This window comes from Balaenoptera acutorostrata, chromosome 5, assembly GCF_949987535.1.
Source record: "Balaenoptera acutorostrata chromosome 5, mBalAcu1.1, whole genome shotgun sequence".
Classification (NCBI taxonomy): domain Eukaryota; kingdom Metazoa; phylum Chordata; class Mammalia; order Artiodactyla; family Balaenopteridae; genus Balaenoptera; species Balaenoptera acutorostrata.
This window is the reverse complement of record NC_080068.1, coordinates 78,665,428-78,679,623: the sequence shown is the minus strand read 5'-3', so window position 1 is coordinate 78,679,623 and position 14,196 is coordinate 78,665,428. Positions and strand designations below refer to the sequence as shown.

The following is a 14,196-nucleotide window of genomic DNA, read 5'->3' as shown; positions in this document are numbered from 1 at the left end:
TGTCTGTATAGCTTTGCTTTACAATAGCTTTATTTTACTTCACTATATTATAGCCTATTTCTTTCTTTCTTTCTATTTTTTCTCCCTTTTACTCTGAGCCGTGTGGACGAAAGGCTCTTGGTGCTCCAGCCAGGCATCAGGGCCGTGCCTCTGAGGTGGGAGAGCCAACTTCAGAACACTGGTCCACAAGAGACCTCCCAGCTCCACGTAATACCAAACGGCAAAAATCTCCCAGAGATCTCCATCTCAACATCAAGACCCAGCTTCACTCAACGACCAGCAAGCTACAGTGCTGGACACCCTATGCCAAACAACTAGCTAGACAGGAACACAACCCCATCCATTAGCAGAGAGGCTGCCTAAAATCAAAATAAGGCCACAGACACCCCAAAATACACCACCAGACGTGGACGTGCCCACCAGAAAGACAAGATCTAGCCTCATCCACCAGAACTCAGGCACTAGTTCCCTCCACCAGGAAGCCTACACAACCCACTGAACCAACCTTAGCCACTGGGGACAGATACCAAAAACAACGGGAACTACGAACCTGCAGCCTGTGAAAAGGAGACCCCAAACACAGTAAGATAGGCAAAATGAGACGACAGAAAAACACACAGCAGATGAAGGAGCAGGCTCAAAACACACTGGACTTAACAAATGAAGAGGAAATAGGTAGTCTACCTGAAAAAGAATTCAGAATAATGATAGTAAGGATGATCCAAAATCTTGGAAATAGAATAGACAAAATGCAAGAAACATTTAATAAGGATGTAGAAGAACTAAAGAGGAACCAAGCAATGATGAAAAACACAATAAATGAAATTAAAAATACTCTAGATGGGATCAATAGTAGAATAACTGAGGCAGAAGAAAGGATAAGTGACCTGGAAGATAAAATGGTGGAAATAACTACTACAGAGCAGGATAAAGAAAAAAGAATGAAAAGAACTGAGGACAGTCTCAGGGACCTCTGGGACAACATTAAACGTGCCAACATTTGAATTATAGGGGTACCAGAAGAAGAAGAGAAAAAGAAAGGGACTGAGAAAATTTTTGAAGAGATTATAGTTGAAAACTTCCCTAATATGGGAAAGGAAATAGTTAATCAAGTCCTGGAAGCACAGAGAGTCCCATACAGGATAAACCCAAGGAGGAACACGCCAAGACACATATTAATCAAACTGTCAAAAATTAAATATAAGGAAAACATATTAAAGGCAGCAAGGGAAAAAAAACAAATAACACACAAGGGAATCCCCATAAGGTTAACATCTGATCTCTCAGCAGAAACTCTGCAAGCCAGAAGGGAGTGGCAGGATATACTTAAAGTCATGAAGGAGAAAAACCTACAACCAAGATTACTCTACCCAGCAAGGATCTCATTCAGATTCGATGGAGAAATTAAAACCTTTACAGACAAGCAAAAGCTGAGAGAGTTCAGCACCACCAAACCAGCTTTACAACAAATGCTAAAGGAAATTCTCTAGGCAAGAAACACAAGAGAAGGAAAACACCTACAATAACAAACCCAATACATTTAAGAAAATGGGAATAGGAACATACATATCGATAATTACCTTGAATGTAAATGGATTAAATGCTCCCACCAAAAGACACAGGCTGGCTGAATGGATACAAAAACAAGACCCATACATATGCTGTCTACAAGAGACCCACTTCAGACCTAGGGACACATACAGACTGAAAGTGAGGGGATGGAAAAAGATATTCCATGCAAATGGAAATCAAAAGAAAGCTGGAGTAGCAATTCTCATATCAGACAAAATAGACTTTAAAATAAAGACTATTACAAGAGACAAAGAAGGACACTATATAATGATCAAGGGATCGATCCAAGAGGAAGGTATAACAATTGTAAATATTTATGCACCCAACATAGGAGCACCTCAATACATAAGGCAAATACTAACAGCCATAAAAGGGGAAATTGACAGCAATACAATCATAGTAGGGGACTTTAACACCCCACTTTCACCAATGGACAGATCATCCAAAATGAAGATAAATAAGGAAACACAAGCTTTAAATGATACATTAAACAATATGGACTTAATTGATATTTATAGGACATTCCACCCAAAAACAACAGAATACACATTTTTCTCAAGTGCTCATGGAACATTCTCCAGGATAGATCATATCTTGGGTCACAAATCAAGCCTAGGTCAATTTAAGAAAATTGAAATCGTATCAAGTATCTTTTCCGACCACAACGCTATGAGACTAGATATCAATTACAGGAAAAGATCTGTAAAAAATACAAACACATGGAGGCTACACAATACATTACTTAATAACGAAGTGATTACTGAAGAAATCAAAGGGGAAATCAAAAAATACCTAGAAACAAATGACAATGGAGACACGACGACCCAAAACCTATGGGACACAGCAAAAGCAGTGCTAAGAGGGAAGTTTATAGCAATACAAGCCTACCTCAAGAAACAGGAAACATCTCGAATAAACAACCTAACCTTGCACCTAAAGCAATTAGAGAAAGAAGAACAAAAAAACCCCAAAGACAGCAGAAGGAAAGAAATTATAAAGATCAGGTCAGAAATAAATGAAAAAGAAATGAAGGAAACAATAGCAAAAATCAATGAAACTAAAAGCTGGTTCTTTGAGAAGATAAACAAAATTGATAAACCATTAGCCAGACTCATCAAGAGAAAAAGGGAGAAGACTCAGATCAATAGAATTAGAAATGAAAAAGGAGAAGTAACCACTGACACTGCAGAAATACAAAAGATCATGAGAGATTACTACAAGCAACTCTATGCCAATAAAATGGACAACCTGGAAGAAATGGACAGATTCTTAGAAATGCACAAACTGCCGAGACTGAACCAGGAAGAAATAGAAAATATGAACAGACCAATCACAAGCACTGAAATTGAAACTGTGATTAAAAACCTTCCAACAAACAAAAGCCCAGGACCAGATGGCTTCACAGGCGAATTCTATCAAACATTTAGAGAAGAGCTAACACCTATCCTTCTCAAACTCTTCCAAAATATTGCAGAGGGAGGAACACTCCCAAACTCATTCTATGAGGCCACCATCACCCTGATACCAAAACCAGACAAAGATGTCACAAAGAAAGAAAACTACAGGCCAATATCACTGATGAACATAGATGCAAAAATCCTCAACAAAATACTAGCAAACAGAATCCAACAGCACATTAAAAGGATCATACACCATGATCAAGTGGGGTTTATCCCAGGAATGCAAGGATTCTTCAATATACGCAAATCAATCAATGTGATACACCATATTAACAAATTGAAGGAGAAAAACCATATGATCATCTCAATAGATGCAGAGAAAGCTTTTGACAAAATTCAACACCCATTTATGATAAAAGCCCTGCAGAAAGTAGGCATAGAGGGAACTTTCCTCAACATAATAAAGGCCATATATGACAAACCCACAGCCAACATTGTCCTCAATGGTGAAAAACTGAAACCATTTCCACTAAGATCAGGAACAAGACAAGGTTGCCCACTCTCACCACTATTATTCAACATAGTTCTGGAAGTCCTAGCCACAGCAATCAGAGAAGACAAAGAAATAAAAGGAATCCAAATCGGAAAAGAAGAAGTAAAGCTGTCACTATTTGCAGATGACATGATACTATACATAGAGAATCCTAAAGATGCTACCAGAAAACTCCTAGAGCTAATCAATGAATTTGGTAAAGTAGCAGGATACAAAATTAATGCACAGAAATCTCTTGCATTTCTATACACTAATGACGAAAAATCTGAAAGTGAAATTAAGAAAACACTCCCATTTACCATTGCAACAAAAAGAATAAAATATCTAGGAATAAACCTACCTAAGGAGACAAAAGACCTGTATGCAGAAAATTATAAGACACTGATGAAAGAAATTAAAGATGATACAAATAGATGGAGAGATATACCATGTTCCTGGATTGGAAGAATCAACATTGTGAAAATGTCTCTACTACCCAAAGCAATCTACAGATTCAATGCAATCCCTATCAAACTACCACTGGCATTTTTCACAGAACTAGAACAAAAAATTTCACAATTTGTATGGAAACACAAAAGACCCCGAATAGCCAAAGCAATCTTGAGAACGAAAAATGGAGCTGGGGGAATCAGGCTCCCTGACTTCAGACTATATTACAAAGCTTCAGTAATCAAGACAGTTTGGTATTGGCACAAAAACAGAAATATAGATCAATGCAACAGGATAGAAAGCCCAGAGATAAACCCACACTCATATGGTCAACTTATCTTTGATAAAGGAGGCAAGCATATACAGTGGAGAAAAGACAGCCTCTTCAATAAGTGGTGCTGGGAAAATTGGACAGGAACATGTAAAAGTATGAAATTAGAACACTCCCTGACACCATGCACAAAAATAAACTCAAAATGGATTAAAGACCTAAGTGTAAGGGCAGACACTATCAAACTCTTAGAGGAAAACATAGGCAGAACACTCTATGACATACATCACAGCAAGATTCTTTTTGACCCAGCTCCCAGAGAAATGGAAATAAGAACACAAATAAACAAATGGGACCTAATGAAACTGAAAAGCTTTTGCACAGCAAAGGAAACCATAAACAAGACCAAAAGACAACCCTCAGAATGGGAGAAAATATTTGCAAATGAAGCAACTGACAAAGGATTAATCTCCAAGATTTACAAGCAGCTCATGCAGCTCAATAACAAAAAAACGAACAACCCAATCCAAAAATGGGCAGAAGATCTAAATAGACATTTCTCCAAAGAAGATATACAGATGGCCTACAGACACATGAAAGAATGCTCAACATCATTAATCATTAGAGAAATGCAAATCAAAACTACAATGAGATATCATCTCACACCGGTCAGAATGGCCATCATCAAAAAATCTAGAAACAGTAAATGCTGGAGAGGGTGTGGAGAAAAGGGAACACTCTTGCACTGTTGGTGGGAATGTAAATTGATACAGCCACTATGGAGAACAGTATGGAGGTTCCTTAAAAAACTAAAAATAGAACTACCATACGACCCAGCAATCCCACTACTGGGCATATACCCTGAGAAAACCATAGGTCAAAAAGAGTCATGTACCAAAATGTTCATTGCAGCTCTATTTACAATAGCCAGGACATGGAAGCAACCTAAATGTCCATCGACAGATGAATGGATAAAGAAGATGTGGCACATATATACAATGGAATATTACTCAGCCATAAAAAGAAATGAAATGGAGGTATTTGTAATGAGGTGGATGGAGTTAGAGTCTGTCATACAGAGTGAAGTAAGTCAGAAAGAGAAAAACAAATACAGTATGCTAACACATATATATGGAATCTAAGGGAAAAAAAAAAAAAAAAAAGGCCATGAAGAACCTAGTGGCAAGACGGGAATAAAGACACAGACCTACTAGAGAATGGACTTGAGGATATGGGGAGGGGGTGGGGTGAGATGTGACAGGGTAAGAGAGTGTCATGGACATATATACACTACCAAATGTAAAATAGATAGCTAGTGGGAAGCAGCCGCATAGCACAGGGAGATCAGCTCGGTGCTTTGTGACCACCTGGAGGGGTGGGATGGGGGGGGTGGGAGGGAGGGAGATGCGGGAGGGAGGAGAGATGGGAGCATATTGTATATGTGTGGCAGATTCACTTTGTTGTGGAGCAGATGCTAGCACACTATTGTGGGGCAATTATACTTCAATGAAGATGTTTGAAAAAAAAAAAAAAAAAAAGAGTCATGTACCAAAATGTTCATTGCAGCTCTATTTACAATAGCCAGGACATGGAAGCAACCTAAGTGTCCATCGACAGATGAATGGATAAAGAAGATGTGGCACATATATACAATGGAATATTTCTCAGCCATAAAAAGAAATGAAATGGAGGTATTTGTAATGAGGTGGATGGAGTTAGAGTCTGTCATACAGAGTGAAGGAAGTCAGAAAGAGAAAAACAAATACAGTATGCTAACACATATATATGGAATCTAAGGGAAAAAAAAAAAAAAAAAAAGGCCATGAAGAACCTAGTGGCAAGACGGGAATAAAGACACGGACCTACTAGAGAATGGACTTGAGGATATGGGGAGCGGGTGGGGTGAGATGTGACAGGGTAAGAGAGTGTCATGGACATATATACACTACCAAATGTAAAATAGATAGCTAGTGGGAAGCAGCCGCATAGCACAGGGAGATCAGCTCGGTGCTTTGTGACCACCTAGAGGGGTGGGATGGGGAGGGTGGGAGGGAGGGAGATGCAAGAGGGAAGAGAAATGGGAACATATTGTATATGTATAACTGATTCACTTTGTTATAAAGCAGATGCTAACACACTATTGTAAGGCAATTATACTTCAATAAAGAAGTTTGAGGAAAAAAAAAAAAAAGAAGTTAAAACAGGGCTTCCCTGGTGGTGCAGTGGTTGAGAATCTGCCTGCTAATGCAGGGGACACGGGTTCGAGCCCTGGTCTGGGAAGATCCCACATGCCACGGAACAACTAGGCCCGTGAGCCACAACTACTGAGCCTTCGCGTCTGGAGCCTGTGCTCCGCAACAAGAGAGGCCACGACAGTGAGAGGCCCGCGCACCGCGATGAAGAGTGGCCCCCGCTTACCACAACTAGAGAAAGCCCTCGCACAGAAATGAAGACCCAACACAGCCAAGAATAAATAAATTAATTAATTAATTAAAAAAAAAAAGAAGTTAAAATAGATTTTTTTTAAAAAGAGGGAAGGGGGGATCATCATTATGATTGGCCAGTGATACTTCCTAGTAAAAATTCAAAAAATGTAAGAAACAAGTTCTAGGATCAAATCATGAGCCTCCCCCATAATTCCTCCCTAACTAGCACGTAAAAAAGTTCCTACAATTTTTTTCTTAGAGTATTTAAAATAAATTTTACAAATCTAGCAAATTGGCTGCAAATATATACTGTTTTTTTTGAGATTAAATGTTTTTCAAATGTATGAATGTAACTACAAAGTATAGTACACTTTGACTTATCATGAGAGCTCCTGTGGTAAAGACGGCTACAAATTCTTTCCTACTTCTTCCATTGAGAAGTAGGGTCAATTTTTCTCTCCTTGAATGTCAGCTGTGCTATGACTACTTTATAGCAGTATGACTACCGTAGAGTAAGGTAGAAGTGCCACTGCCAATTCTGAATAAAGTCTTTAAAAGTACTGGCAACTTCCTCCATAGTGTCTTGGAACCCTGAACCCAACTACCCTGCTGGAGAGACCATGTGGAGAAGCCTTAACACTACATCATAGACAGGAAGAAGGGCCCAGCTGAGTCCAGTCTTTCTGCTGTTCCTACTGAGGTACCAAGTGTTTGAGAAAAGCCAGTGTGTATATACTTCACCAGTCTAATCACCAGCTGAATACCAGTGAGTGAGCCCAGTATGCGATGTGGAGCAGAATAATCAAGCCAAGTCCTGCCCAAATTTCTAATCCACAAAACTGTGAGATAGTAAGAAAAGTTACCAACAGTAGGCAAAAAGTAGAAGTCACCCAAGTGTCCATCAAAGGATGAAAGGATAAACAAAAGATGTTATACACGTGAATTCTGACACATACTACGATACAGATAAACCTTGAAGACATCATGCCAAGTGAAATAAGCCAGTCACAAAAGCAGCAATATTGTATGATCCCACTCATATGAGGCTCCTAGAGTAGCCCAATTCATAGAGACAGAAAGCAGAAAGGTGGTTGCCTGGGCTGGGGGAAGGGGAGAATAGAGTTATAATTTAATGGGTACAGAGTTCAGTTAAGGATGATGAAAAGTTGTGGAGATGGATAGTGATGAGGTTGCATAACAATGTGAATGTACTTACGGCACTGAACTGTACACTTAAAAATGATTAAAATGGTAGGGGCTTCCCTGGTGGTGCAGTGGTTAAGGATCCACCTGCCATCACAGGGGACACGGGTTCGAGCCCTGGTCCGGGAAGATCCCACATGTCGTGGAACAACTAAGCCCATGCACCTGTAACTACTGAGCCTGCGCTCTAGAGCCCACAATCCACAACTACTGAGCCCGCGTGCCACAATTACTAAAGCCTGCACGCCTAGAGCCCGTGCTCCGCAACAAGAGAAGCCACAGCAACGAAAAGCCCGCACACCGCAACGAAGAGCAGCCCCCGCTCACTGCAACTAGAGAAAGCCCGCGCGCAGCAACAAAGGCCCAACGCAGCCAAAGACAAATAAATAAATAAATAGATAGATAAATAGATAAGTAAATAAATAAAATAAAAGCTGTGCTGCATGAAGTATTACTTCACAAATGTATACTGGCTCTATTTTAGGACTTCATTTTAAGAAATCTTGCCTCTCCATTTAACTTCTTAATTACTTAGCAGAATCTTCTGCATTAATACAAATATTAAAGTAAAAGATATAAACAAAATTCAGACTTGAAATTACATACTGAATTATGAGCAAAATTAGCATACTATGTGGCAATTAGGGATAAATAAAAGTCATTTATGCAAGTGAAAATAATTACAACAAATCAAGTATTTCTGACGTCCACCTGAGGGGAAGGAAAATGAAAGAATTCATGGCCTTCCTGACCCTAATCTATTCCTCCCCTCTTCCAACCTAGGTTTGATGAGAAAAGGGAGATGTCCCACCTAAATCAAGTTCACCATATCCCAATTCCTACTGAACTATCCAACAGGCCAGACTATAGAAAGTAGAAGAGCGAGCACGTGGAAGAGGGAGAATGGCTGACAGAAAGAGAAAGATTACAGAAAAATACAAAGAAAACACAGAAGTAACACCTAGTGGGAGAAAAGTGGGGGACATTTTCAGAACAATAAAACCCTATTATTTAATTTTTCCTAATTCTTAGCACCAAGGTAGTAAGTATTTTGATTTGATTCTGTGACAGAATGAATATGGCAGGTTTGGGTATAGGGTTGTGGCTAGAGAACTGTCTGGGGCACTGAACTCTGAGAGCAGATAATAAGAAATGGATATAGTAACAAACTTCATCCTAATCCCTCCTTTTAAAAACCAAGGCTTTCAAGGGCTTCCCACTTCCAAAATAGCAAAAAAGGAAGAAAAAAAAAGTGCATAGCACACAGCTTTGTAATACATGATCTGAGATAGACTGTATAACAAACTGTGGGCAGAAGCACTTAATGGAACTTTGTACAACATTGTTTATAGGTGTATCTTGTTTATAAAACTTATCAGACATGATTTGCATTAGTTTCAGAATCCTTACTGAAATCTTGATGCTTAATGCAACACTGGTATTAAAATGTCTGCTATCCTCGCGAACAGCTTTTGTATGAATTTTAATATTTCTGCCAATTAATATATATTTGTAATTTATCTAAATAACAAAACTGTTAATGATGGTTTTCAGCTTTATGTGACTAGGGTTGGTCACAACCTCTGAGCTCAGTTTCTTCATCCGGAAAATTAGAACAAAATGAAATAACCTCTAAGCTACCTTCTGGTTCTAAAATTCTAAATATCTGTGTTATCATCTCTAGTATGCAATCTCAGATAAAGTACTTAGTTGCAATTCAAAATATTTTCAAATTATCCTTCATCTTCAAAAATAAAAATATTTCTCTAAACCAGGATTAATACAAAGTATTCGAAGAGTAGCCCCCGCTCCACGAAAGCCCTAGCAGCAGAGAAGACACGACGCAGCCAAAAAAAAAAAAAAATACAAAGTATTCATTCGTTCATTCAAGGAATATATGTTAAGAACCTATGTGCCAGGTACTAAACCTAGCACTGGGAGGATACAAAAGTAAACAAATAGATGTGATACCTATATTCATGAAGCTTACAGAGAAGCTGGGGAGACAAACCAAATAAACATATGCATAAATGTAATATCACATCTGAAATAAGTGATATGAAGGAATTAAAAGAATATATTAACAAGGAATCTAAGAGACTTCCCTTAATGAACTGGGAGGAAGAGTATGTATATGGGCTACATAATTCTAAATCTGTCTAGACAGAAATGAGCATGGCATGTTCAAGGAACTGACAGAAGGCCAGTGTGACTGGACATAAAAATATTTAAAGTAGTTCCTTGGAAACAGAAATTAAAACTTCTAAAATACAAAAGTATGTCTAAGTTCTTCCAAAGATATACTCTAAGAATTATTTTCAAGAAAGCTTCAAAGCATCACAATAATTTCTCTCTAATGTTAAAAAAAAAACGCTGTCCCAAATCTCCCTGCAAAAGACCAAGTTAACTCTCATTGATTCCCTTCTCTTTTCACTTTACTGTTTTCAACTGCATAAAAAATCACAACTTCTTTGTTCAACTTTGTTTAGATTCCTTAGAAGAAAGCAGCTATAAGAATAAAAAGATACATGATGCTATTGCCCTGGCTCTGCCACTAACCTGTCCTATGGCTGACCTTGGTAAATGTTACTTGGCCACTTTGGGTCTAACTTTTGTTATCTGTGAAATAAAGGGAGTTCCAGAATTTCTTTTAGAATCCTTCTAACTCTAAAATTATGGTTCCACTGTAAAAATTCTTGTTCCAGTCTTGAAAACTGAAGAAAATGGACCAAACATCTCTGAATTCCACTAACCAAGATTTTTTTTTTTTAATTTATTTGTTTTTATTTTTGGCTGCGTTGGGTCTTCGTTGCTGCACGTGGGCTTTCTCTAGTTGCAGCGAGCGGGGGCTACTCTTCATTGCGGCGTGTGGGCTTCTCATTGCGGTGGCTTCTCTTGTTGTGGAGCACAGGCTCTGGGCGCGCGGGCTTCAGTAGTTGTGGCACGTGGGCTCAGTAGTTGTGGCTCGAGGGCTCTAGAACACAGGCTTAGTAGCTGTGGCGCACGGGCTTAGTTGCTCCGTGGCATGTGGGATCTTCCCAGACTAGGGCTCGAACCTATGTCCCCTGCACTGGCAGGCGGATTCTTTTTTTTTTTTTTTTTAAAGAAACAAATTTTTTTTTTAAATTTATTTATTATTTATTTATTATTTATTTTTGGCTGTGTTGGGTCTTCGTTTCTGTGCGAGGGCTTTCTCTAGTTGCGGCAAGCGGGGGCCACTCTTCATCGCGGTGCGCGGGCCTCTCACTATCGCGGCCTCTCCTGTTGTGGAGCACAGGCTCCAGACGCGCAGGCTCAGTAGTTGTGGCTCACGGGCCTAGTTGCTCCGCGGCATGTGGGATCTTCCCAGACCAGGGCTCGAACCCGTGTCCCCTGCATTGGCAGGCAGATTCTCAACCACTGTGCCACCAGGGAAGCCCAAGCAGGCGGATTCTTAACCACTGCGCCACCAGGGAAGCCCCACTGACCAAGATTTTACTTGCCTTTAAGCGCTTTTGTATTTATACAGCATTTGAACATTGTTACTGTGTTATAACAAACTACTGAATTTATAAAATTTATCCACAAATAACACGAAAGTTATCAAAAATACAGTTAAATATTGTTTGAAACCTATACTTCCAACGAGACAGTAATACTTTAAACATGGATCCCTAAAACGTACAAAGTCAAAATCGACTTAGAAAGGCAGGAGGAAGACAGAATCATAATTCTTGAGAAAAGCAAAATTTTAGCAATAGGACATTCAAATTGGTTAATATGTATATCAAATTTAACTTCCAAAAGAACTCATAAAAAATGAATATTCTAACCGTATGCTCATTCTAGACTTGGTGTCAATTTCTAGTTAACAGTATTTCTGATATTTAATCTATTTCCAAATGGAAGATGTATATATAGTCATAACTTTTCTTTTTTTAACCAAATTATCCATCACTAGAATTCAAGGTTTTGATATTCTTAATATGAAAATAAAAATTAAAAGACCTATAAATTTTTTAACTTAGCTTTATATTTCATAATTCATATTTCAGCAACTCAGAACACTTAAGAACAATAACAATATAACCTTAAGACGCATCAATTAAGCACCCTACTTCATGTACAGTCTTTAGTATCAAGGTTTATTTTAATGGACGGCATTGTGTCCCATTCCTTCCAAAGGGGCAACAAACTGCAGAATCCAATTAGATTTTTAACAACAAACTACAGGAATACTTTAAATATTAATCACTCATAACATGATAAACATTTACTAGGCACTATAAGTTCTAAAAGCAAAGGGGCAAGATTATTCCTTTAAATACATTTCACCAAGTGGCCAAGGTGAAGACTGGCAAAGTGTCAACATCGTTTCTTCCCTCACCTCCCACCAACTCTGATTGATTCTAACACTGAAATGTGTCTTGTATCGTTCCCTATCACTCTATTCCCACTATCATAGCCCTACTTCATGATTTCAACATCTCTGACCTAGACTACTGTTAACAGTTTCCTAGCTGGACTCCCTGTCTCCAGTCTTACCCTGTTCCAATCCAGCCCCAACAGTGACAACCAAAACATCTTCAGCATTGCCAAATGTCTCCTGGGGCTCAAAGATGTCCTGGTTGAGAACCACTGCATCAAGCTGATCCCTTAACAAGAACAGCACTTACTTTGTAAGGCTGTGTCCACAATCTACGTCCATGCAACAAAAAGCAAAAAATTAACTTACTTAAGGCTGAAACTTACAACCTGGACATTAGGATCACCATGCTTAAAAATACGCTGACTCCTTATAAAAAGAGCCATAATCACTCTCTCTTAAAACCCCTTTGGGGACTTCCTTGGTGGTCCTGTGGTTAAGACTCTGTGCTCCCAATGCAAGGAGCGCAGGTTTGATCCCTGGTCAGGGAACTAGATCCCCGCATGCCTCAACTTAAGACCCAGTGCAGCCAAATAAATAAATATTTAAACAAACAAACACACACAAACCCCTTTGAACATGTGGACATAAATCATCACTTTACTTCAAGGCTGAATTTTGAAAAGTCAGTCCCTTCTGTCAAAGTTTAACCATACTATATACATATTTAAGCTTCTGGATGTTAGGAAATTGTGATAATTTTTAAAATGCCTTTTGTGCTTTGATAAATCAGTCTCCTCAGAAGTTGATGAAAACCTTCCTAAGCAAATTACTGCCTACCTTTAAGGCTACAAGCTACTCTGAATAGTATTCTCGTAAATATTTCTAGGGGAAAAAAAAAACAAACTTAAAAAATACTCGAATTCTTATACTTAAAAAAAAAGTAAGATTAAAAAAGATCATACACACCCTTCTAATTTCCCATAATGGTTATGTCCCTAACAGAAATCACCATTCAAAGATATAGCCAAGATAGAACAATACCTTTCAGAAGCGGTAAAAGAGAAGACGTAAAATATCTAAAAAAAAAAAAAAAACCCTGGTCGGTGAAACTCTTAAAGGCCAGGCCCAGCAGAACTGTAATACCACAGGAGAGAGCACCTCCTATCACAAACGTCTGAAATGTGAACATTCTGTCCAGAGGAGCTTACCTTCAGTCGTTTGATCATTTCGTCGGTGGTGATCTTGTCGGTGATCTCCTTTACCCCCGGAGGGTAAGCGATCTTCCCGTCGGCACTCACGACGCCACAGAGAGCAGGGGCAGGCTTGGGCTGCGCGGTCGAGAAGTCCATCCTGGGGGACAACTTTTCTTTCACAGTCCTCTACCGGCCTCTATCGGTCAGAAAACAAAAGTTCAGCGGGAAAGGGACGACTTTGTAACCTCTTTTTTCATTTCAAAAATCTCTAATCTGCAAAGGGCCCTTTCTCCCGGGAGGCCGGGGACTCGCGGCGGCCCCGCCACCCGCTCCTTCCCGGGGCTTGGATCCTGGCGGCCGCCGCGCCGCGCCCACCCACGCGGGCCCCTCCAACACCGGGCCCACTGGGCTCTCTGGCACCGGCGGCCGCGGGAAGCGCCGGGCAGCGCCAGGAGTTTCCCAGTCCTCCTTTCACAATGAAATCCACCCCCAAACACCGAAGTCCGAAGTTCGGCGGCTTCGAGAGCCCGGCAAGGCCCCTAAAGCCCCCGCTCGGTCAGAGAGAAGCCTCGAGTCCCCGCCCGGCCGGTCCCCTCCGGGATAGGAGACGCGAGGCCTATAGGGCTCGGCTTAGGCCGCAAAACTAGGGACCCAACAGGACCCACACGCAGCGGCGTCTCCCGGGGACGAAAGCCCTTGCCGGGCAGAGCTGCTGAACCCCAGGCGTCCCCGCCACGCTCCCGCCCCTCCCGTGTCCCGCTCCCCCACCCCCGCGGGAGGGGAAAACAAGCCGCCCTCCAC

At 40.2% G+C, this 14,196-nt stretch overlaps 1 protein-coding gene across 2 annotated transcripts in view; it reads right to left on the bottom strand.

Annotated features, from left to right (window-relative positions):
- The window catches only part of PDS5A (PDS5 cohesin associated factor A), a 128,553-nt gene that overhangs the window by 113,959 nt on the left and 398 nt on the right, over nucleotides 1–14,196 (bottom strand). For both annotated transcript variants that reach the window (XM_057546611.1, XM_057546612.1), the window contains exon 2: nucleotides 13,411–13,591. In XM_057546611.1, the coding sequence (XP_057402594.1) occupies nucleotides 13,411–13,551 (141 nt within the window). In that variant the 5' untranslated portion in view covers nucleotides 13,552–13,591. The remainder of the gene's footprint in view (nucleotides 1–13,410; nucleotides 13,592–14,196) is intronic.